At 36.1% G+C, this 26,681-nt stretch overlaps 1 protein-coding gene across 1 annotated transcript in view; it reads left to right on the top strand.

Annotated features, from left to right (window-relative positions):
• The window catches only part of YTHDC2 (YTH N6-methyladenosine RNA binding protein C2), an 80,922-nt gene that overhangs the window by 40,235 nt on the left and 14,006 nt on the right, over positions 1-26,681 (top strand). The window contains 9 exon segments of the mRNA XM_017848444.1: positions 1,520-1,602; positions 6,699-6,804; positions 9,012-9,131; positions 9,485-9,757; positions 11,813-11,822; positions 11,825-11,938; positions 13,029-13,234; positions 13,962-14,157; positions 25,826-25,935. Of these exon segments, the coding sequence (XP_017703933.1) occupies positions 1,520-1,602; positions 6,699-6,804; positions 9,012-9,131; positions 9,485-9,757; positions 11,813-11,822; positions 11,825-11,938; positions 13,029-13,234; positions 13,962-14,157; positions 25,826-25,935 (1,218 nt within the window).

Below are 26,681 nucleotides of genomic sequence, written 5' to 3'. Positions count from 1 at the left end.
AACCATGGGATAACCAGCAGCTAAATTGGACTTAACACTTGCTTTCGTAAAAAAAGTTTCACTGGAACTTAGCTACGTCTGCTTTTACCTTTTCTCTATGGCTGCTGCTTTCACACTGCAAGGCAGATTGGAGTATTTGTAACAGAGACCCTCTCAAAGCCTAAAATATTTACTATTTGGCCCTTTTCAAAAAGTTTGCCAACCTTTGATATAAAAAAAAAGGCATTTATTTCCTTTTAGTACGGGAATGCCCAGCAATTGTCCATGTTCCTAACTTTTGGTAGATAACATTCGCTGAAAAAATGAAAGTGGGAAAGATAATTGATTTTTCAAGGGAAGAGATATTATTCATGTGTGGAAAGCAAATTATGTCTAAATTTAGTGAATATAAATCATCATTTTTAATGTGAAAAAATTAATTGCCTTATAATGTTTTCAATGTAATTTGAAGGAATTATTTTATAGAAAATAAAATTTTATTATAAAAATTGGCCATATGCATTATAATTGAATGCTCTAAAGATGGGATAAATTTTTATTTTATATAATCGTACATTACTTTAAAATCTTAATTGGTGAGCCAACGAAAATTTCAGATTTTATTGCCCTAAAAATTACCTAAAAGTGGATAAAGTGGGTTTTGAATATTTTAGAAAGTTCCTTTAGGTGTATTTATTTATTAAATAACTGAAATTTGAACATTGGGTAGTGTCAAAATTATTTACATACAAAATGAATAAATGTAACTGTTATATTAAAAACTAAATAAGAAGCTTGTTTCCTAAAAATTTTATAAACTATTATGCAAACATTTTTATTTGCTCTATGCAGTTATTTTATGAAAGGGAAAGTATAAGTACCGAGTGACTGAAATATATGTTCTAGTTAGGCTTGTATTTCTTTTTAAAGTATTTCTCTACAATAAATTTTCACTATAGGTTATTTGCAGAAGTATGTGGGTAATTATGGTTCTTTTTTCCTTTCTTCTTTGTAATATTCAGGTACGGCTAACTTTGTTAGTAGCTCAGCAGGAGGTAAAGTGGAAGTGTTTAAAAATATTTCTCTTTGGGATAAGGTTATTGATTGTTATTCTTACTCCGCAAGGTTAGGTCCCTGAAAAGTATTTCAGAAAATGTCTTTCCTTGATCTTCTTATTCTCCACAATGATGCAAATCTGATAGAAAATGACCTCAAGGGAATAGATCAGTTCTCTCCAATCTTGATGTCTTATGAGAGCTGGCTGCCATTATCCAGCTGTGGCAGAGAGCAACAGATAGCAGAGCACAGAATGGGAAAGTTATTACAGCTCTTCTGAGTTTAGTTTTTAAATCTTTTTTCTTAGTGTATTTGTAATCAGAAAATCAGGGTTTATTAAAAATCAGTATTGCTGTTTTAATTATTTAATCAAGAGAGGACTTTGAATTAAACTTGGCGCGTTAAAATATGTTGATAACATTTCTTGCTATTACCTTTTAAATACCTTTTATATTCTAACATAAAGATGGTTTAAATATTACAGAAATCCTTTGATGCTCTGAATTTTGTTACAATGTTAAAAATGGTATGGATTTCCAAAGCTAGTGCCATACAGCGGAAAGGCAGGTAATGTATATTTAATGTATATTCATTCAATTGCCTGTAAAATGGAAACATTTTTGTATGTATTACACATTTATCACATATTCCACTTTTGATAAAATAATAGTTTTCATGTTAAAATTTTATATTATTTTGCAAAGCAAGCCATTTTAATACTTCTTTAAAAGTTGAATTTAGGTTATGTTAAAATTAAAACTTTTGCCTAGTTAAATGTACATTCAGATGTAAGAAGCTTAAAAAACAAAACCAAAAGTCTAAACATATGCAATATAGGACAAAGAGCTAATTTTCTTATCATATAAAAAAGCTCTTTGAAATCAACTAAAGACCAGTTATCCAGTTAAAATGGATAAAGGGCACAAATAGGCAATTTACCAAAATAAAAAATATGCATGTCCTACTAATACATTAACCTCACATATACTACCTAATATGTATCAAAATAAATGCAAATTAATGAGATTTTTTTTTGACTCTCAGATGGGCATTGATGAAAATGTTTAACAGTATGTACAACATAGAGGAAAAACATGGGACAATAGACTTTCATATTTTACTGATGGGAGTATAGATTGGTGTGACTTCTCCAGAGTGTAATTTGAAACTATCCAAATCTACTCTTTCACCGTAGATTCCACTTCTCATAATTTATCCTGAGTATGTTTGCGCATGTGTGCAAACATGTATGTTTAAGACTGCTCTTTGAAGCATTGTTTATAATAATGAAAAGTCTGGGAACAGTGTGGTGTCCATCAATACTGAAGTGATTAAATAAATTGTAGCCACACAGTGGCTTTCTAAGTAGCTGTTAAAAGGAAAAATGTAGATCTATGTGTTCTTATGTGGAATGAGTTTTCGGGATGCATTGTTAATTGAAAGGATATAGAACATGCATCTAGTAATCTTTTGTGGTAAGAAAAATATATGTATGTTTGTGTATGTATTTCGACACAAATGCATCGAGAAGTCTGGGAGAAACATTAAAAAACAATGAATGGTTATTAACTCTGAGAAGGAGGATTTATGGGGCTCTTGGAGCAAGGAGACAATTTTTTTTTTTGTAATTTGGTTATTTTGCTATGTGTTTGGGTTACTTTTAATTTTCAAAAGATAACGTTAATATCATTTTTCAGTAATTATCTTGCATTTTATTATAATTAGCAAGAAAACATGAAATGCTGACTTTAAAAGAATGCTTCATATACTGAAGACTCATATGCATTATTTCTTTACCTTGTAACTTCATAGAATGCCCATGAGGGCTTTGTTGTTGTTATGTCAATTGTTTTCTTATGACCAATAGTGGCTTGATACATTAAGCTGGACTTATATGCTATTAATAGTATATTATTGTAGGTAAGGCTGGGTGTGGTGGCTCATGCTTGTAATCTCAGCACTTTGGGAGCCTGAGGTGGAAGGATCACTTGAATCTAAGAGTCTGAGACTAGCCTGGGCATCATAGTGAGACCTTGTCTCTACAAAAAATTTAAAAATTAGCTAGGTGTGGTGGCACAGGCCTGTGGGCCTACCTACTTGGGAGGCTGAGGTGGGAGGATAATTTGATCCTAGGAGGTCGAGGCTGCAGCTGCTGTGAGCTGTGATCATACTACTCCACTCCAGCCTGAGCAACAGAGCCAGACCCTGTCTCAAAAACAAATAAAATAACAAATAATATATTATTGGAGATGAAGGCCAGAACTGTAAAAATTTTCATTGCCATTTTTCCACAAATGTTTATCAAAAGCTTTCCCTGTGCACGTGTTATGGATACAGTGATCAATAAACCATAGCCTGATAGGTAAAGCTGGAGGTAGGGCAAATGTTGCAGTCCATATGGGAGTCAAGTAAATTAAGCAATTTTAATACAGTGTTATCTGTGGTACAACTGGATGTTTCCCGAATTGTTAAGATTGAATCTGAGACAATTGTGAATGAAGGGGGAGCTGTGGAAAGGCATTTCCAAAAGGCAGAGGGAAAGTATAACCAAGTATACTTATTTGCCTAAAGGCAAGAGTGAATAGGAAGGATGTTTGGATGGAATTTAGTTTAGAGAATAGTGAAAAATGACCTGAAAGTTGGGGACAACTTCTTAAGGACCATTTTGAGTTTTCTCTCTTTTTAAAAAAAATAAACAATGGGATAACATGATTATAGTATCCGTTCAGCTCTCTGAAGAATGGATTGGCAGAGACAAAAATGATGGTAGGAAGACCCAGTAGGAGGCTTCTTCATTAGTACTTTCCTATAATAAGGTAGAGATGAAATAAAAATAAATAGATAATTAATTCAAGAGATACTAAAGAAAGTAATGTTGGTGATTGATTGTGTATGTAGCGGGTGAGGGGTAAGGAAGAGAGTGGAGTTAAGGATGTCATCCAGGTTTCTATCTTAGAAAATTGAACAGTAGTGCCATAGTCAGATAGGGAAAATGGGAAGAGTGTTTTTACTGGGGAGAATAATTAATTTTTGGTTATTTTGAGTTTGAGTTGCCTGTAGAAAATCTAAGTGGATTGGGAGGCTGAGGCGGGCAGATCACAAGGTCAGCAGTTCGAGACCAGCCTGGCCAACATTGTGAAACCCTGTCTCTAATAAAAATACAAAAGTTAGCCCTGCATGGGGGTGGGTGCGGGAAGAGTGTTTTTACTGGGGAGAATAATTAATTTTTGGTTATTTTGAGTTTGAGTTGCCTGTAGAAAATCTAAGTGGATTGGGAGGCTGAGGCAGGCAGATCACAAGGTCAGCAGTTCGAGACCAGCCTGGCCAACACTGTGAAACCCTGTTGCTAATAAGAACACAAAAATTAGCCCTGCGTTGGGGTGGGCGCCTGTAATCCCAGCTACTCGGGAGGCTGAAGCAGGAGAATTGCTTGAACGTGGGAGGCGGAGGCTGCAGTGAGCCGAGACCATGCCATTGCACTCTAGCCTGGGTGACAGAGCAAGACTCCGTCTCAAAAAAAAAAAAAAAAAAAAAATCTAAGTGGAGCTGTCTAAGAAGTTTCTGAAGTGTAGGCCTAGAATTAGGATAAGAAGCTATAATACAGATAGAAATTGAAGTTATGAATATAATTAAAGTTACTTCAGGGGAGAGGGTAGTATCAGAAGAACAGATGGCTGAGGGTTCAATTTCAGAGGACCCATAAACGTTTAAGGACTGGGCAAATGTAGAAATCTCTCAGAGGAGCCTGGATAAGTCAGAGGCTGAAGGGAATAGTGTAGGGAAGTATAAGGGGCCTTCAAAAACTTTATGGAAAATACATCTTATATAAAAATTATGCATGGAGTTCAACATTTTTTTGCACCAAAATAAACTCATATTAACTTGTTATAACATATCTGAACAGGATCTCATTTAAAGCACTAAGAAAGATAAGACATCAGTTTGAAAAAAGCCCCATAATAGCAACATGAATTCTTCTAAAGTTGAAGTAAGAGCAAATAGCACATTTATGGTGACAGTGCCCTGAAGAAATCAGCAGTTTACAAATGGATAACTCATTTTAAGAAGGGACAAGATGATATTAAAGATAAAGCCCATAGCAGCAGACCATCCATGTCAATTTACGAGGAAAAAAAAGTCTCATTTGTGCCCTAGTTGAAGAGGACCAACAATTAACAGCACAAAAATAGCCAACACTATAGACATCACAGTTGGTTCAGGTTACCCAATGTTGACTGAAAAATTAAAAGTTGAGCAGACTTTCCACTTGATAGGTGCCAAAACCATCGCTTCTAGATCAGCTGCAGACAAGAGCAGAGCTTTCAATGGAAATTTTAAACAATTGGAAGCAAGATCCTGAAGCATTTCATGGAAGAATTGTAACAGAAGATGAATTATGGCTTTACTAGTATGATCCTGAAGACAAAGCACAATCAAAGTAGTGTCTACCAACAGGTAGAAGTGGTCCAGTCAAAGCAAAAGCAGACTGGAGGTCATGGCAACAGTTTTTTGGGATACGCAAGGCATTTTGCTTATTGTCTTTCTGGAAGGCCAAAGAACAGTAACTTCTGCTTATTATGACAGTGTTTTGAGAGAGTTAGCCAAAGCTTTAGCAGAAAAACCCATAGGAAAGCTTCATTAGAAAGTCCTTCTCCACCACAGCACTGCTCCTGCTCATTCCTCTCAAGGGCAGTTTTATGAGAGTTTTGGTGGGAAATCATTAGGCATTCTACCTTATAGTCCTGGCTTGGCTTCTTCTGAATTCTTTTTATTTTCTAATCTTAAAATACCTATAAAGGACTCCCATTTTTCTTAGGGTAATAATGTAAAACTTCATTGACATAATTACATTCCCTGGACCTTCAGTTCTTTAGGGAGGACTAAATGGCTGCTGTCATTAGTTACAAAAGTGTCTTGAACTTAATCATTGCGAAATTTTATTTTTTTTCTCTTTTAATTCCATTTTCCACAAACTTTTTGAAGTCCTTTTGTATTTGATGAAGGAAAGAGTTGATCAATAATGTCAGATTTTATAGCACTTATAATGTGGTATAGTGATGATTGCCTATCTGGGTTGTGAGCTCCATGAAGGCAAGAATATTTCTATATCTCTATCCTTTAGCATGGCTAGCCCTGCCATTAGCTGATGTAGTGACTTTGGGTGATTTTAGGAGACTGCTTTTCTTCCAGGTATTTTCCTGCTGCTTCATAGAATATTATACAAGTCTTTATGATGACAGGATAAATGGCATTCCCCTGGAGCTGTGTAATGCATAGTTTGTACAACTCTAATCACTGGGCCTGAACACAGTGGTTGATATAAGCTCAGTAAAATTGATTGAATTTAAATTACCAGTATTCATTCATGCTTGGTTTTTTGCTCACTTTCATATGTATGCTATTTCTTTTGATTTTTACCATAGCCCTACAAGATATATCAGGTAGGTGTCATTCGTGAATCTCACTGTCTACGAAATAATTGAGTCCCAGATTAGTGAAGTGCTTTCCAAAATGATTCATAGAGGATAAGAAAGAGAATAAGGATTTAAACTCAGGTGTCCTGATCCTGGATCATTTTTCTCTTTCCTAAATCACATTGTGTTTACAGTTTATTGTAGCCTTTATTCCTTGTTTGAGTCATAATCTTGTATTTTATTTTTAAGGGCAGGGCGATGTAGACCTGGAATTTGTTTTCGTCTGTTCAGTAGACTCCGATTCCAGAATATGTTGGAATTTCAGACTCCAGAACTTTTGAGAATGCCATTACAGGTAAAATTTATTTAAATATAAAAGGCATTTTGTGGGTAAGGGAAGAGAGGAGCCATTTCAACTTCTATGGATTAGGCCTTTAAAAAATCAATTTGTAAAATTATTCAATATATATTATGGAGGGTGGCTATGTGTATAACAGAAATTTTTTCTATATAAGAAAATTTAATTCATAAACCTTCAAAATTTTAAAGAATCACTTGAATGTATTTAAATTATGGTACAGTTTTAAAGTGTAAATTNCAGTTTATTGTAGCCTTTATTCCTTGTTTGAGTCATAATCTTGTATTTTATTTTTAAGGGCAGGGCGATGTAGACCTGGAATTTGTTTTCGTCTGTTCAGTAGACTCCGATTCCAGAATATGTTGGAATTTCAGACTCCAGAACTTTTGAGAATGCCATTACAGGTAAAAATTTATTTAAATATAAAAGGCATTTTTGTGGGTAAGGGAAGAGAGGAGCCATTTCAACTTCTATGGATTAGGCCTTTAAAAAATCAATTTGTAAAAATTATTCAATATATATTATGGAGGGTGGCTATGTGTATAACAGAAATTTTTTCTATATAAGAAAATTTAATTCATAAACCTTCAAAATTTTAAAGAATCACTTGAATGTATTTAAATTATGGTACAGTTTTAAAGTTTAAATTTTGTTTTTTTTTTTTTGAGACAGAGTCTTGCTTTGTTGCCCAAGCTAGAGTGCAGTGGCGCAATCTCAGCTCACTACAACCTCCACCTCCCAGGTTCAAGCGATTCTCCTGCCTCAGACTCCCAAGTAGCTGGGATTACAGGCACCCACCACCGTGCCTGGCTAATTTTTGTATTTTTAGTAGAAACGGGGTTTCACCATCGTGACCAGGCTGGTCTTGAACTCCTGACCTCATGATCCACCCACCTCAGCCTCCCAAAGTGCTGGGATTACAGGTGTGAGCCACTGTGCCCGGCCATATTTTTTTAATGCAGCATTTTATGAGTTTCAATTATATAGTGTTCACCTTTTAAATTCTCAGAGGGATTAGAAAACAAATTACTTAAGGTCCAAAAGATAATACCCAAATCTCAGTATAAGATGCTGAGATTATCTAGTAGTTTTAGAACTGAGTTCACTGAGATTTTCTGACCTCTGTTAATTGTGTTGTGTGTGTGTGTTTTAAGTTTTCTAACTTGGTGGAACAGCCAGACCCTGTAACTTCTAGGTAAGATTAGCAGAATGCATTCATTTGATTCTTTAGTGTGTTTGGCTAATGCTGGCTTCCAGACCCTTAAAGAGAGGCAGGATAATGTGTTAAACATCCATATACCTAAGATGATTTCTTACTTCCCAATGCTTATGTGTGATTTTCCGTTCCTCCTGGGATAAAATTCAGAATTCTTAACAAGAGCGTGAATTACTTGTTCCTGTCTGTGTCTCTAGTCACAGGCAGAAATAGGTGATTTCTTGTTATTTATCCTCTCTTACACCATTGGTTTTAGTTTCTCAAGCACATCTTTTTTCCTTCTGCCTTAAGGCTTTCACATGTATCTGCTCTCTCCTTAGATTCCTTCCCCTTATTCCTTTTATGGTTACTCCTACTCAATCTTTGCATCTTAATTTTAAGTGTCTTTCTTCAGGAAAACTATCTGTGACTTCGCATGGTCTGCCTCTCCCACCCTTTTCTGAACTTGATTAAGTCATATTTACTTTGGCTCCCTATAGCCTTCATAGCACTGATGATAGTTGTAATTAAGTAGTTAATTATATAATTAATTCTTTAAGGTCTGCTATTCACATTACAGTGTAAACTCAATGAGAATGGACACTTCTTTTTGTCCCCTTCTTTTTCTCCAATTTGCATATTTAAGTGCTTGCACCTAGCAAGCACTTAAATATTTGCTGAGTAGATAAAATATTCTAGAATGTAGTAAGTATAAAGGGGAAAATTTTTTTTTTTTTTGGACAGTGACTATGAATGTTATGTATAAGAACAGTGTGAGGAGATGTTGCCAATGGGAGCAATGGCAATCTTTGTATAAGTTGATTGAGGAAAGTATTAAGGTTCTGGCATCTAGGGCAAAGTATAGAAAGACATTGTTCCTTCTACTGTTCATTCTAGTCAGAGACTCTGTTAGTCTGTGTTTGGGAACTATAGTTCCCATGATTTCTTTAAATGTTTAGGTTAGTATTCTTTTTAATTTTTAAAAATTATTTACTATTTTGGTTTATAGGAACTTTGCTTACATACCAAGCTGTTAGCCCCAGTTAATTGTCCCATTGCTGATTTTCTTATGAAAGCTCCTGAACCTCCACCAGCTTTAATTGTAAGGAATGCTGTACAAATGCTTAAGGTTGGTGTCTTCATAGTTTTATTTTACTTGACGTTTTTACTTGAAATTTTAAACTAAATGAAAATATGTCTTAACTAATTTTGTATAATTATTTTTTTGTCCTACTATGTGTGTCCAGATAAACTGATTTTGTACTTTTAAACAATTATCTTAAATGATCATGTACTTTAATACCGTCATGTATAAAACATTAGGTATAGTTCTTTTATATAGTATATTAGAAACAAAATATATTTTTATGAGATGTAGCAAAATCTGTATTCTTATCTCTTATTTAGGGGTTTTTAATTATGTGGTTTGATTAAACATAGTGTTTGCTCGTGTCAAAATCTGTTCTGTCTCCTTTTACTTAGACAATAGATGCAATGGATACATGGGAAGATCTGACTGAACTTGGGTATCATTTGGCTGACTTGCCAGTAGAACCACATCTTGGTAAAATGGTCCTGTGTGCTGTTGTTTTAAAGTGTCTGGACCCCATCCTTACAATTGCTTGCACACTAGCTTATCGAGATCCTTTTGTGCTACCTACTCAGGCCTCTCAAAAACGTGCAGCTATGCTTTGTAGGAAACGTTTTACTGCAGGAGCTTTCAGTGACCATATGGCACTTCTCAGAGCATTCCAGGTACTATTACTGTCATTTTATTTCTGAAAATGCTGCTGGTTAAACACATTTCTGGGGCAAATGTAGGAATTTTAAAAATAATTTATAAATTTTAAAATTGCATTAATTTTGTTTCATTGTGAAGTCACATTAATAGTCCTGAAAAATACCTTCTTGCTGTTACTATGTTAAAAGAGTTTTGCTCTTTTTTTCTCATTTTCTCCTTATAGGAATATATGTGTGTATTTGTATATATATTTATTTATATTTATGCTTCCATTACCAGGTTTCTTTAAATCATGTCTTGGGCAAACAATGTTCTAAAATTTTAGTTAAGAAATACTGTATACTATTTAAAGTACATAGAACAAAGCTTATAAGAAAATTATATTGAATTTAATGTCTACCAATTTTTCTTAGAGTTCTTTCTTGTGTGCTCAAGACACTATGCTGAGAACTTAATTTTGTAAAGCAAAATACAAAAGTCACTTAAAAACCTTTAAGATGATGGTAATGGGAAGTTGAGGAAGGAGGCAAATGGAAAAGAAAAGATAGGGAAAATAGGGTCCTGGGGAAGATAAATGTAATTTAGAATTTCAGATATGTGGGGAAGAATATGTTATTTCTTGAAAACATAGGCATTGTATTTATCCTTAAATCTTGAATGTAGGCTGTGTCTATACTTTTTTTTTTTTTGAGACAGAATCTCGCTCTGTCACCCAGGCTGGAGTCCAGTGGCACAGTCTCGGCTCACTGCAACCTCAGCCTCCCATGTTCAAGCAATTCTCCTGCCTCAGCTTCCCAAGTAGCTCGGATTACAGGAACCTACCACTATGCCTAGCTAATTTTTCTTTTGTTTTGTTTTGTTTTGTTTTTGAGACAGAATCTCGCTCTGTCGCCCAGGCTGGAGTGTAGTGGCCAGATCTCAGCTTACTGCAAGCTCCGCCTCCCGGGTTCACACCATTCTCCTGCCTCAGCCTCCCAAGTAGCTGGGACTACAGGCACCCGCCATCTCGCCTGGCTAGTTTTTTGTATTTTCTTAGTAGAGACGAGGTTTCATCGTGTTAGCCAGGATGGTCTCGATCTCCTGACATCGTGATCCGCCTGTCTCAGCCTCCCAAAGTGCTGGGATTACAGGCTTGAGCCACCGCGCCTGGCCATTAATTTTTGTATTTTTAGTAGAGAGAGGATTTCACCATGTTGGCCAGGCTGGTCTCAAACTCCTGACCTCAAGTGATCTGCCAGCCTTTGCCTCCCAAAGTGCTGGGATTACAGGTGTGAGCCACCATGCCTGGCCATATCTTTTAAAAATCTAACTTTGTTTATGCAGAAGTCCTCTTTTTCAGACATAAAAGATTTTTTCAACACAGATATGATTTTCAAAAATAATTACAAGCTCTTTTGTATTATTGATCAGTGTATGACTCATTGTTATTAATTTAGTATATTAAATACCGTATATTATAGTAGATTAGTTGAGTGAGAAGTAGAAAGAGATTTAGAATAGAATTTCTGTCTGTTCTTTGCTTTTCTCCCAGCTCCTTCAAAAGCAGAGAGAATAAATTATTGCTTCAGTCTTTTAGTTATATATATTCCAAAGCAAGAACCTATTCACAAAGGAAAGCTTTTTATACTGCATATAGATGATTTATAGAAATCCTACTTTCCATTCTTAGGTAGATTCCAAGGTTGACATAGAGATTATTTTTTGGAGGACAAGAGTGGCACGATTCTTAGATATAAGTGTTACGAAGCCTTAGTTGAAAACCTCCTACACTTTTGTAGAATAAAATTAGCAGATGCATCTGAGAAGGCAAATATTTTTACATTGTTCGTCATTTAGGCTACTTGACACTTAATTCTCATTGAGATTTTATAAACTCAATGGCTTTTGTAGCATTTAAGTGTAAATTAATGATAAATATTATTTGTTCATAAAGTCTTAGATTTTATAGAATAATTAGAATAAGGCAAATTGACCTTGAGGAAGTCGTATAGTGATTTGTAGTAACTTTGTTGCCTCACTAAGAAGTGGTTAGTAAATGTGTCTTGTTATGCAATTATTCTCTTTTGTAGGCCTGGCAAAAGCACGAAGTGATGGGTGGGAGCGAGCCTTTTGTGAAAAGAATTTTCTTTCACAGGCTACTATGGAAATAATCATAGGCATGAGAACGCAGTTGCTTGGTCAACTTAGAGCATCAGGTAAAGTTTTCCCTCAAAGAGCCTATTTAAGTTACTGAGAGTACCCTGCCCATATTTTATAGTATTTCTTATGTTAACAGATGCCATCTATTATTTTTATGACATTATCATGTTGTACATCTTATATTCATGCATCATATGTAGACTTCTATATGTCTTCAACTTTTGCTTGTTGATGAAAAAAAGGCTATTGCAGGAGGTGTATTTGAGAAACCTAGGGACGACATCTATGCCCTTTTGATACTGTTGGCAATGAACAATTTATATTTCTTGGCAGAGATCAATTTCGATCTTATAGTTATTTTCTTTTATCACCATTAATGAATACTTATTTAGTTCTGTGAAATATATATTTTAAAAAATTGATATGAATGCTGCTCTTCGTATTTTGGAACACAAAATGACTGGTAATACTTGAAGTCGCTGTTTTTTTTTTTGTTTTGTTTTTGTTTTTTTTTAAGAGGATGCTAGTATTGCTGTTACCTTTTAGAACTGCTTTTTTGAGTAGCAAAAAAAAAATTGATGTGATAATCAGAAGAAAAGTACCGGAGCCTGGATTCATGGGTTAGCTGAAGTGCCAAAGTAATATAAGGAATGAACCAGAGGATTCAAGAGTTGACTTGAACATGAGGAAATATGAAGGACTTTTGAAACTCAAGCAAAAATTACCATATATTTACTTGACTTCATCTACAGAATTAGTATCTATCGTAACCAAAATGTAGTTAATAACAATCAGAAGAATGGTTTGGGTTTGCAGCTATGAATTTAGTTTGTTCTGGCAACAGATTATGAAGAACTGTATTGCAAGAATGTGCATTTAAAAAAATTTAAGCCCCCAATGATTCTTATACTTACTCTAACCTGAGCAGATCTACACTTCCCTAGAATGTTGGTTCTGTATCTATTTTGGTGGGACCAGGGGTAGTGGTTCATATTTTAAACAATTTCCAGAGGAGATTCTATTAATTATTGTGAAATTTGAATATCACAACATTTACATGAGTTGTACAAGCTTTTGGAAAAAATACACAAAATATCTTTTGCAAATAGAAAAGTTGGTGTGTTTTTTTTTTTTTCCTCTCTCTAGGTTTTGTTAGAGCACGAGGTGGTGGTGACATTCGAGATGTTAACACAAACTCTGAGAATTGGGCTGTCGTTAAAGCTGCATTGGTGGCAGGCATGTATCCTAATTTAGTCCATGTGGACAGAGAGAATCTAGTGTTGACAGGGCCAAAGGAGAAAAAAGTACGATTTCATCCTGCTTCAGTTCTCAGTCAGCCTCAATATAAAAAGGTAAAATATTTTGAATGCTCTTGGGTTTTGAGGTGAAACTAATTTAGATAGTTGACTGTCAATGGAAAATGCTCCAAATACCTGCCTGCTTTAAGAAATTAGTAAGTTTTGGCCAGGCACGGTGGCTCAAAGTGCCTGTAATCCCAGCACTTTGGGAGGCCGAGACGGGCAGATCACGAGGTCAGGAGTTCGAGACCATCCTGGCTAACACGGTGAAACCCCGTCTCTACTAAAAAATACAAAAGCTAGCCGGGCGAGGTGGCTGGCGCCTGTAGTCCCAGCTACTCGGGAGGCTGAGGCAGGAGAATGGCGTACACCCGGGAGGCGGAGCTTGCAGTGAGCTGAGATCCAGCCACTGCACTCCAGCCCGGGTGACAGAGCGAGACTCCGTCTCAAACAAAAAAAAAAAAAGAAAAGAAAAGAAATTAGTAAGTTTTATATATATGTATGTGTGCGTGTATATATATATGTGTGTGTGTATATATATGTGTGTGTATATATATAATATTGGAACAAAACTTAAATATCTTAGAGTTGGAAAAGGTAATGTGTTAAGTAATGAGTATTTTTGTACAAACTACATGAGCAATGACTTGTTTTAATTTTTGCTTAGGTACTAATATACATCATCTATTTCACTGAGAGACTTTTTACATTTTAAAAGTATTTCCAGTAAACTAGGTGATAAACACAATTAACAATTTTTTAAATTTTATTTTCTTAATAGATTCCTCCAGCCAATGGCCAAGCTGCAGCAATTAAGGCACTGCCCACAGATTGGCTTATTTATGATGAAATGACCAGAGCCCATAGAATAGCTAATATTAGATGTTGTTCAGCAGTGACACCTGTCACTATATTGGTATTCTGTGGACCAGCTAGATTGGCAAGTAATGCTCTTCAGGAACCTTCGTCCTTTAGAGGTAAATGTATTACGAAGGAAATAAAAATCTATTTGAAATGAATTTTTTTTTTTTTTTTTACTAAACCAAATGATGAAATTATAAAATTTATATAGCAGCAACTCTATTTTGATATACTAAGACTAATTAGGAAATACTAAGTTATACTACTGTTTTGAAATTTATAAGGTAACTCGATGTTGATTTGTGCATTTTTTATTAATCTTGCTGTTGGGAAGAAATTTTTCTTTTCCACTTGAATTTAAATGATAGTTTAACATAAATAAAGGTAATTGTAAAAGAAATAATGATAGCCACCTATAATCTCACTTTTCTCATGCTAACACTTTTTAATGTTATATTTTTTCTACATGTTTATGTATTTTAAATTATGTCACCCAAACTGTTATTTTATATTTTGTTATTTTCATTACAGAGATATCAAAAATATTTTTAGTATTTTATATTAATGACTGCAAAATAGTGTATCACACAAGTGGCATAATGCAGTTTTTTCCTTCAACTTTTATTTTAAGTTCAGGGATACATGTGCAAGATGTGCAGGTTTGTTGCATAGGTAAACATGTGCCATGGTGGTTTGCTGCACAGATCATGCCATCATGTATCTATCAAGGCCAGTGTCCATTAGCTATTCTTCCTGATGTTCTCCCTCCCCACTACCACACACCCCCAGCAGGCCCCAGTGTGTGGTGTTCCCCTCTCTGTGTCCATATGTTCTCATCATTCAGCTCCCACTTATAAGTAAGAACATGCAGTGTTTGGTTTTTTGTTCCTGCATTAGTTTGCTGAGGATAATGGCTTCCAACTCCATCCATGTCCCTGCAAAGGACATGATCTAATTCCTTTTTATGGCTGCATAGTATCCCATGGTGTATATGTACCATATTTTCTTTATCTAGCCTATCATTGATGGGCATGTCTTTGCTATTGTGAATGCACTGAACATACAAGTGTACGTGTCTTTATAATATAATGATTTATATTCCTTTGGGTATTTACCCAGAAATGATGTTTTTGCCTGTAGATCTTTGAGGAATCACCCTGCTGTCTCCCACAGTGGTTGAATTAATTTACACTCCCACCAGTAGTGTAAAAGTGTTCCTTTTTCTCCGCAACTGCACCAGCATATTGTTTTTTGAATTTTTAATAATAACCATTCTGACTGGCATGAGATGGTATCTCATTGTGGTTTTGAATTGCATTTCAGTAATGATCAGTGATGTTGAGCTTTTTTTCATGTTTGTTGGCCACATGTACGTCTTCTTTTGAGAAGTGTCTGTTCATGTCCTTTGCCCACTTTTTAATGGGCTGTTTTTTCTTATAAATTTGCTTAAGTTCCTTGTGGACTCTGGATATTAGACCTTTGTCAGATGGATAGATTGCAAAAATTTTCTCCCATTCTGTTTCCTATGGTGATAGTTGTTTCTTTTGCTGTGCAGAAACTCTTTAGTTTATTAGATCCCATTTGTCAATTTTTGCTTTTGTTGCAATTGCTTTTGGTGTTTTTGTCTGTGCCTATGCCCTGAATGGTATTGCCTAAATTTTCTTCTGGGTTTTTATGGTTTAGGGTTTTACATTTAAATCTTTAATCCATCGTGAGTTAATTTTTGTAGAAGGTGTTAGGAAGGGCCCCAGTTTCAATTTTCTGCATATAGCTAGCTGGTTCTTCCAGCACCATTTGTTAAATAAGGAGTCTTTTCCTCATTGCTTGTTTTTGTCAGGTTTGTCGAAGATTAGATGGTTGTAGGTGTGTGGTCTTATTTCTCAGTTCTCTATTCTGTTCCACTGTTCTCTGTGTGTGTTCTTGTACCAGTACCATGCTGTCTTGGCTAATGTAGCCCTGTAGTATAGTTTGAAGTCAGGTAGTGTGATGCCTCAACTTTGTTCTTTTTGCTTAGGATTGTCTTGGCTATATGGTCTCTTTTTTTGGTTCCATATGAATTTTGAAATCATTTCTTGTAAGTGTGTGAAGAATGTCAGTGGTAGTATAATGGGAGTAGCATTGAATCTGTAACTTTCTCTGGGCAGTATGGCCATTTTCATGATATTGATTGTTCCTATCCATGAGCATGGAATGTTTTTCCATTTATTTATGTCCTCTCTGATTTCTTTGAGCAGTGATATGTAGCTCTCTTTGAATAGGTCCTTCACTTCCCTTATTAGCTATACTCCTAGGTATTTTTTTTATTTTATATTATTTCATGTTTTTGAGATGGAGTCTTGCTCTGTCACCCAGGCCGGAGTGCAGTGGCACAATTTCAGCTCACTGCAACCTCTGCCTCCTGGGTTCAAGCAGTTCTCCTGCCTGAGACTCCTGAGTAGCTGGAATTATAGGCACGTGCCACAATGCCTGGCTAATTTTTGTATTTTTACTAGAGACAGGGTTTCACCATGTTGGGCAGGGTGATCTTGAACGCCAGACCTCAAGGTGATCCATCTGCCTGCCTCAGCCTCCCAAAGTGCTGCAGATACAGGCATGAGCTACTATGCTTGGCCTTTTCCTAGGTATTTTATTCTTTTTGTACCAATTGTGAATGTGAGTTCATTCATGATTGGGCTCTCTGCTTTCCTGTTGTTGGTATATAGGAATGCTAGCAATTTTTGCACATTGATTTTATATCCTGATACTTTACTGAAGCTGCTTATCAGTTTAAGAAGCTTTTGGACTGAGATAGTGGGTTTTCTAGATGTATGATCATGTCAACTACAAACAAAGATAATTTGACTTCCTCTTTTCCTATTTGAATATGCTTTATTTATTTTTTTTGAGATGGAGGCTCACTCTGCCACCCAGGTTGGAGTGCAGCGGCATGATCTCAGCTCACTGCAACCTCTGCCTTCTGGGTTCAAGTGATTCTCCTGCCTCAGCCTCCGGAGTAGCTGGGATTACAGATGCCTGCCACCACACTCCGCTAATGTTTTTTGTATTTTTAGTAGAGATAACATTTCACAGTATTGGCCAGGCAGGTCTCAAACTCCTGACTTCAAGTGATCTGCCACCTTGGCCTCCCAAAGCGCTGGATTATAGGCACGAGCCACTGCACCCACCCAGCCTGAATACTCTTCATTTTTTTCTCTGGCCTGATTTCCTGGGCCTGAACTTCCAATCCTGTGTCGAATAAGAGTGGTGAGAGAGAATATCCTTGTCTTGTGACAGTTTTCAAGGGGAATGCTTCCTGCTTTTGCCCATTCAGTATGATATTGGCTGTGGGTTTGTCATAAATAGCTCTTATTATTTTGAGATATGTTCCTTTACCACCTAGTTTATTGGGAGTTTATAACACGAAGAGATGTTGAACTTTATTGAAGGCCTTTTCTGCGTCTATTGAGATAATCATGTGATTTTTGTCTTTAGATTTGTTTATGTGATGAATTACATTTATTGATTTGCATATGTTGAACCATCCTTGCATCCCAGGGATGAAGCCAACTTGATTGTGGTGGACAAGCCTTTAGATGTGCTGCTGTATTTGGTTTGCCCGTATTTTATTGAGAATTTTTGCATTGATATTCATCAGGGATATTGGCCTGAAGTTTTCTTTTTTTGTTGTATCTCTGTCAGGCTTTGGTATCAGGATGATGCTGATCTTACAGAATGAGTTATGGAGGAGTCCCTCCTTTTCAGTTGTTTGCAATAGTTTCAAAAGAAAGGGTATCAGCTCCTCTTTGTACTTCTGGTAGAATTCAGCTGTAAATCCATCTGGTTGGGCTTTTTTTGGTTGGTAGGCTCTTTATTACTGCCTCAATTTCAGAACTTGTTATTGGTCTATTCAGGGATTCAGCTTCTTTCTGGTTCAGTCTCAGGAGTATGTATGTGTCCAGGAATTTATCTCTTTCTTCTAGATTTTCCAGTTTATTGGCATAGAGGCGTTTATAGTATTCTATGATGGTAGTTTGTATTCCCGTGGGGTCAGTGGTGAGCTCCCTTGTATCATTTTTTATTGTATTTATTTTATTCTTGTCTCTTTTCTTCTTTATTAATCTAGCTAGCAGTCTGTTTTATTGATTTTAGAAAGAACCAGCTTTTTGATTTGCTGATTTTTTGGAGGGTTTTTCCTGTCTCTATCTGCTTCACTTCTGCTCTGATATTAGTTATTTCATGTCTTCTGCTAGCTTGGGTTTGTTTGCTCTTGGTTCTCTAATTTTTTAAATTGAGATGTTAGGTTGTTAACTTGAAATCTTTCTAACTTTTTGATGTGTTCATTTAGTGCTGTGAAGTTCCCTCTTAACACTGTTTTAACTGTGTCCCAGAGATTGTGGTACATTGTCTCTTTGTTCTCATTAGTTTCAAAGAACTTCTTGATTTCTGCCTTAATTTCATTATTTACCCAAGAGTCATTCAAGAGCAGGTTGTTCAGTTTCCATGTAGTTGTGTGGTTCTGAGTGAATGTCTTAGTCTTGTGTTCTAATTTGATTGTGCTGTGGTCTGATAGACTGTTATGATTTTACTTCTTTTACATTTGCTTAAGAGTGTTTTACTTCCAATTATGTGGTCAATTTTAGAGTAAATGCCATGTAGTGATGAGAAGAATGTATATTCTCTTCTTGTTTTTGGGTAGAGAGTTCTGTAGATATCTATCAGGTCCACTTGATCCAGAGCTGAGTTCAGGTCCTGAATATCTTTATTAATTTTCTGTCTTGATAATCTGTCTAATGTTGTCTGTGGGATGTTAAGTCTCCCACTATTATTGTATGGGAGTTTAAGTCTCTTTGTAGGTCTCTAAGAACTTGTTTTATGAATCTGGGTGCTCCTGTATTAGGTGCATATATATTTAGGATCATTAGTTCTCTTTGTTGAATTGAACCCTTTACCACTGTGTAATGCCCTTCTTTGATCTTTATTGGTTTAAAGTGTGTTTCATCAGAAACTAGGATTGCAACCACTGCCTTTTTCTGTTTTCCATTTGCTTGGTAAATTTTCCTCCTTCCCTTTCTTTTGAGCCTATGTGTGACTTTGCATGTGAGATGGGTCTCTTGAAGACAGCATACCCATGGGTCTTGGCTCTTTATCCAGTTTGCCATTCTGTGCCTTTTAATTGGAGCATTTACCCCATTTATGTTTAAGGTTACTTTTAAGGTTAGGTATTTTTATGTGTGAATTTGATTCTGTCATCATGATGCTACCTGATTATTTTGCAGACTTGTTTATGTGGTTGCTTCATAGTGTTACTGGTCTGTGTACTTCCGTGTGTTTTTGTAGTGGCTGGTAATGGTTTTTCCCTTTCATATTTAGTGTTTCCTTCAGGAGCTCTTGCAAAGCAGGTCTGGTGGTGACACATATCCTCAGCATTTGATTGTCTGAAAGGGATCTTATTTGTCCTTCACTTATAAAGCTTAGTTTGACTGGATATGAAATTCTGGGTTGGAATTCTTTTCTTTAAGAGTGTTGAATATCAGCCCCCAATCTCTTCTGGCTTGTAGGGTTTCCTCTGAGACTACTGTTAGTCTGTTGGGCTTCCCTTTGTATGTGACCTGGCCTTTCTCTCTGGCTGCCCTTAACATTTTTTCTTTAATTTAGACCTTGGAGAATCTGATGATTTTTTGTCTTGGGGTTGATCTTCTCATGGAGTATTATACTAGGGTTCTCTGGATTTCCTGAACTTAAATGTTGGCCTGTCTTGCTAGGTTAGGGAAGTTCTCCTGGATGATATCCTGAAGTATGTTTTCCAACTTGGTTCTATTCTCTGGTATTTTTCGGCTATCCCAGTCAGTTCTAGGTTCAGTCTCTTTAAATAATCCCATATTTCTCAGAGGTTTTGTTCATTTGTTTTTTGTTCTTTTTTCTCTATTCTTGTCTGCCTGTCTTATGTCAGAAAGATAGTCTTCAAGCTCTGAGGTTCTTTCCTCTGCTTGGTCGGTGCTGCTATTGATACTTTTGATTGCATTGTGAAGTTCTCATGTTGTGTTTTTCAGCTCCATCAGGTTGGTTATGTTCTTCTCTAAACTGGCTGTTAGCTCCTGTATTGTTTTATCATGATTCTTAGCTTCTTTACATTGGGTTACAACATGTTTCTTTAGCTCAGCGAAGTTTGTAATTACCCACCTTCTGAAGCCTACTTCTGTCATTTCAGCCATCTCAGCCTCAGCCCAGTTCTGTGCCCTTGCTAGAGAGGTATCACAATCATTTGGAGGAGAAGAGGCATTCTGGCTTTTTGAGTTTTCAACATTTTTGCATTATTTCTCACTTTTGTGGTCTTATCTACCTTTGATCTTTGAGGATGCTGACCTTTGAATGAGGTTTTTGTGGAGTCTTTTCTGTTGATGTTGTTTTTGTTGTTTTCTGTTTGTTTTCTTTTAGAGTTAGGCCACTCTACCATGGGGCTGGTGTGGTTTGCTGGGGCTCCCCTCCGGACCCCAGTTGCCTCAGTTTTTCCCATACATGGAGGTATCACCAGTGAAGTCTGCAAAACAGCAAAGATGGAAGCCAGCTCCTTCTTCTGGAAGTTCTGTCCCAGGGGGTTATTGACCTATTGCTGGCCCACATGCACCTGTAGGAGGTGACTGGAGGCCCCCATTCTGAGGTCTTACCCAGTCAGGAGGAATGAGATCAGGGACCTGTACAAAGAAGCAGTCTGGCTGCTTTTTGATACAGCAGGTGTGCTGCATTGGTGGGAACCCTTCCTGATCCAGACTGCCTGTATAGCCATCAGGCTGGAGTGGCTGAGTTGACCAAACCACAAAGATGGCAGCCACCCCTCCCCCGGGAACTCGGCCCCATCTCAGACTGACCAACCCACTGCTGTTGGCTGGTGGGGATTCCAAGCCAGTTGGTTGTAATTGGTGAGGTGCCATGGAAGTGGATCCCACGAAATGATGCTGCTTGGCTTCCTGGATTCAGCCCCCTTTCTAGGGATATGTACAAACAGATTTCCTGCCTTGGTAGGGATCCCAGGGCCAGAGTATGTAAAACTCCTGGGTTTCTGTGTGTGCCTTGAGTGGTTGCTCTGCCGAGACTCCATACAGATCTGTGGCATGGGCTCACGAAGGGATCCCCTGATTCACAGGTTGCAAAGATCCATGGGAGAACATGGTTTCCCAGGAGGGGTCATGTAATCACTCACTGCTTCCCTTGGCTGGGTGTGGGGGTTCCTTTGGCTCTGTGCTGCTCCTGGGTGAGCCGTCGCCTTCACCTACTTTTCTTCATTCTCTATGGGTTGATTTGTATGCCTAGTCAGTCCGAATATGAGAACCTGGATATTTCAGTTGAAGGTGCTGAATTCATTGTGCCTTTTCATTCCTCTTTGTGAGTGCTGCAGACTGCAGCTGCTTCTAATAAGCCATCTTTGATTGATCCCTTGGCATAACACATTTAAAATGTTCCTTCATAGTTGGACATCTTGATGATTTCAAATTATTTGCTATTTAGTGATTCAGCAAATATTTAGTACCTACTATATGTCAGGTACTATGCTAGGCATTGAAGGTATAATAGAGTGTGTCTGTCCTTAGGAATTTACACAGTAGTGAGGTTAGACAGTAAAAAATAAATTATCTGCGTGATACTATTAAGAAAACACAAAGAAGACTGCCTTAGAGGTAACCTACTTGAAAGAAAGCCTAAACAAGTTTTTCTGAGAAGACTTAAATTGAGACCTACAATATGAGAAGAGCCAGCCACATGAAAGAAGCAGAAATGGGCTGCAGGTAGAGAAAGAGGGAAAGCCCCAAGAGTCTGTGCTAGGAAATGATCTAGGAATTGACAGAAAGGCTGTGTGATTGGAGTGCGTTGGTCAATGGAGGAGGGCAACGATAAGGTTGAAAGGAAAGCATGGACTTGTAGGCCATAGAAATGCAAAGAAAAGGAAGCCATTAAAAGTTGAAGGAATGACATGATGTGGTATGTTCCAAAAGGTCATTTTGGCTAAGGGGATGAATTACAGGAGTAATTACAAGAATAGAAGAGTGGAGGCAGGTAGGAGGCTTTTGCAGTGGTCTTCTAACAGAAGATGATGGCTCAGAGATAGGATAGTGATTGTGGATATGAAGAGAAGTAGATATAAAATTATTTTGAAGGTACTAGTAACTGCTAGATTGAATGTGGGTAGTAAGGGAAAGGGAGGAGTCAATTCTCAGATTTTGGTTATAGTAGCTTGTCACTCATTTGAGATTCAGAAAACTGCAAAGAGCAAGTTGTGTAGGGGAGAAATTAAGGGTTCTTTTTAGACATGTTAAGTTTGAGATGGCTAAGACATTCTAAGTAAATTTTTTTTTTCAGGAAGCAGTTGGATATGCATTTCTGGAGCTCAGGGAAGATGTCTGGGCTAGCAATACAAATTTGGAAGTCATCAGCTTGTAAATGATATTTATAGACATGAGAATGGGTTTCCTAAAGAGAATGTATACATTTGAGTAGCGGAAGAAAGAGTGGTTCAGTGTTGGAGGTAAATCTGTTTCAAGGAAGGGAGTGATTAGCTCTATTGAATGTGCTTTGAGAGACTGAGGGCATTAAGTTTGTATGAAGAGAGTAGAAATAGTATGATTGATAATTTATGAGATTATGGGGCATTGCTACATGGACATCTTCATCTGTGTGTCCTTTTGCTTTAATGCATTTAATATTTTCTTTGTGATAAAACTTTTTGAAGTGGGAATTTATAAAAATGCATAGATATTATTTATGGTTCTTCCTCCATACTCAACCATATTAGCACCATTGAGAGTGAATTTCATGGCAACTATGCCATCATTTGGTGTTGGTTTTAAAGATAAAATATTTAAAGATTCCTTAATTTGCTCTTTTTATTTCTGTCAGAAATAACTCTCCATGCATTTCTTTATATTTCCCTTTAGTTGAGTTTTTTTTTTTCATCTTCTACCCATTTATTTGGTTGATTTGTATGCCTACTCAGTCTGAATCAGTAAAACTGGTATTTTACTCAAAATTTGAATAATAGCTTTATAATTTAAAGATATCATTAATATTTTTTCTATCATGTTCAGTTCAATCTGTTATTCATTTTAGTGTTACGTATTTTGAGTTCTGAGTTTTGATTGCTGTGTATTTAAACTGAATAATCTTTTCCTATACTATTCACTTTCAAAACTGAGAAAATTTCATCCTTCCACTGATATGATAATTATTGTTTTGTTTTCTATAATTTGATTTTAAGATTTTTTAAACCATGTTGTGTTGATTCTGACTTAAAACAAAGATCTAAGTTTTTCCAAGTGCTTTCCCCTCATTTGTACAATTTATTAGGTAGTTCTTATATATCCTCCTTTAGAAAGCTTGCATGATTGCATATTAAATTTGATATCTTTAACCTTTTTGTATACTCTGTTCCTTTACATTTCTGCCTTTATATTGCGCCTTCTTGTTTAGTATTTTTGTTTAATAAATTCTTATATCTGGTAGTAGAAACTCTAGCTGTGACTCTTTACTGCCTTTCTGTTACTGAACTATTGTTTGATAATCTTACCTATTTTTTAAATAATGAATATTCATTAGTCATCTTCTTGTAATCCTTTTGCAAACAACAATTCTTTTGTGTTTGTTTGTTTGTTTGTTTGTTTGAGACAGGGTCTTGGTCTGTCCCTCCGGCTGAAGTACAGTGGTGTAGTTACAGCCTATTGCAACCTCTGTCTCCCAGGCTCAAGTGGTTCTCCCACCTCAGTCTCCCTAGTAGCTGGGACTAAAGGCACACATCACCATGCCTGGCTAATGTTCATATTTTTTGTAGAGATGGGTTTCGCCATGTTGCCCAGGCTGATCTTGAGCTCCTGCGCTCAAACAATCTGCTCACCCCGGCCTCCCAAAATGTTGGGATTATAGGCGTGAGCCACCACACCTAGGCCTCTTTTTGTATGTTAATTTAATGTTTCCATCCAGGAAATTTAGTATCTTTTATTTAGCCATGCCTTATTTTAAATTTATCTTAAAAAAATATATATTTTTTGGTAACTTTTATAAAGGTTGGGGATATTTCCTAAGGTGATTCTTAAGATTCTTTTGTTGCTGTTTTCAGTTGTCATGGTGAATGGATTCTCTTTGTGTAATTTTCTTGCTGAACTTTACAAACATTATTGCAGACATATTTTATGTACCTTGTTACTTTACTAAACTCATTAATCCTTTGGATTTTGTATTTATTTAATTATATTACCTTCAGGTGCTAATACTTTCATTTATTACCAAAATGTATTCCTTTAATTTCTTTTGAAGATATTAGAAAACTGAATTAATGGTCCATTTTGTCTTACTGAATTTTAAAGTTTCAGATTCTAAAGTTATACTATTGATTATAATGTTAATTTTAACAAAAGGTTCCTTTTAAATAACGGAATAGTGTTTTGTGTGTGTGTGTCTGTGCGTGTGTTTGTGTGTTTTTTAAGAGAGAGGGTTTCACCCTGTCACTCAGGATGGAGTGCAGTGGTGCAGTAGTCATAGCTCACTGTAACCCTGAACTCCAGGGCTCAAGTGATCCTCCCACCTTAGCCTCCTGAGTAGCTGGGACTATAGGCATGAGTCACCAAACCTGGCATAGAAGGTTTTTTGTTTGTTTGTTTTGTTTTGTATGTGTGTTAAAATTTGTTGAATTTACTAAATAGCATTTGAGCATTTGTTCATATAATCAGAAATTATTTAGTCTATTGATGTGGTATATAGATTTTCTTACAGAACTGTTATTTTATTCTAAAAATAAACCTTCTTTGGACTAAGTGTGATTTATTACATTGCTGGATATTTTTCTAACATTTTATTTAAAACTTATATTTCTCTTCATTGGTGAGGCTCACCTGTAGGGGTTTGTGTGGTGTGTGTTCATACATGTTCTGGTATGTAGCTTTCAGGTGTTAATCAGGTTTTGGTTTAGGTTTAGATTTGTCTCATTAAAGGAATGGTCATTATTTGATTCCATGCAAAATTGAGAGACTTGGTGTTCTGGATTTCTTTGTTGATGTTCTTTAAGGATATCTCTGATTTCTTCCTTAAATATATTTGGGTTCTTCTAATTCCTCTACTTTCAGTTTTAGTAATTTTTGTGTAGAAAATAATAAATTTCTTTGAAGATTTCAAATTTATTATTTATACATGCTGTATATTTTAGCCTATATCAATTTCATATTAATTTTATAATACGTTCTGTATTAATTTTTATAATCTCATTTTCACCTGATCTTGCAGATAGATTTTTGCTTTCTTCTTTATTAAATTTACATAGGGTTATCTATTAATCTTTACAAAGAACTGGCTTATAGTTTTAATTATCATTTTGTCTTTCTAATTCATCTTTTTTTATTTTCTATTTTCTTCTACTATTCTTTGGGTTTTATGCTATTTTTCTTAGATATATTTAGCTGTGACTTTATAAGAGTATTACTTTGGGCACCTTTCATAGTTCTTGATATGTAGTGTAGTCATTCCTTCCTTGAATTATGTTCTTTTTCATCCAGTTATTAAAGATTGTGCTTCAAATTTTATATTCTTTTCTTTTTTGTTTTGTTGCATCATGATGAGAGATTATAGTCTTCAAATTGTCCCTTTTTTTTTTCCGTTTAAATAAATATTGAGATTTAATATGTGATCTTTTGGCTTTGAAGAACTTCCCACACAAATTGTTGTATGTCAGGAAGGTTTGTGTATATGAAGCATATTTATTCTTCTAAGTTTTTTGCCATAATGTAAGAAGGTAAAAGTGATTTTTTTTTTCATTATGTACTTGGACAGTGGATGGCATTCCCAATGACAGTAGTGATAGTGAAATGGAGGACAAAACTACAGCTAATTTGGCAGCCTTGAAACTTGATGAGTGGCTCAATTTCAAACTAGAGCCAGAGGTAAGTTGCTTTCAAGTAGTGTAATACATTTCTTTCATTCAGTTAGTGTGAATTGATATATAGTATGATAAAAATTTTTCCTTTACTATTGAGCCCTTAGTATCAGAGAATACAGCTGTTTTTCAGTTTTCATAGGGACCTCATTAATTCTTTTCTGTATTGGGGTTTATTCCAACAGAGGACTTGGAAAACCTAGTTGTGGCTCATTATTTAAGCAAGGTAATTGTCTTAGTCTGTTGTTGCTGCTATAGTAATTTATAAAGAACAGAAATTTATTTCTCACAGTTCTGAAGGATGTTAAGTCTGAGATCAAGGTGCTGACATCAGGCGAGGGCTGCTGAACCCTGCCTCCTCTAGAGTGGAGGAATACTGTGTCCTCACACTGCAAAAGGCAGAAGGGCAAGAGGGGATAAATTCCCTCCATCAAGCTCTTTTATAAGGATACTTAGTCCCATTTGTGAAGCCAGAGCCCTCATGACTCAGTCACCCCTCAAAGGCCAACACCTCCCATTACTATTGCATTGGAGGTTAAGTTTCAACATGAAGTTTTGAAGGGGACAAAAACTTCTAACTATAGCAGTAATCCTTGAATATTTCTGGATATATAAGAAAGTATTGAGTATCGGGTACACAGGAACTCCCTTTATTTTGTATAACTATGTTTCTGAGAGAAAGATATGATTTCATACTATTTTCTCTTTTTCATATACTTCTGAATTGGGGGTTTGAGGGAGGAGGAATGTTTC

Source organism: Rhinopithecus bieti, unplaced genomic scaffold (assembly GCF_001698545.2).
Source record: "Rhinopithecus bieti isolate Rb0 unplaced genomic scaffold, ASM169854v2 scaffold_31072, whole genome shotgun sequence".
Classification (NCBI taxonomy): domain Eukaryota; kingdom Metazoa; phylum Chordata; class Mammalia; order Primates; family Cercopithecidae; genus Rhinopithecus; species Rhinopithecus bieti.
This window is presented reverse-complemented; position numbering and strand designations above follow the sequence as displayed.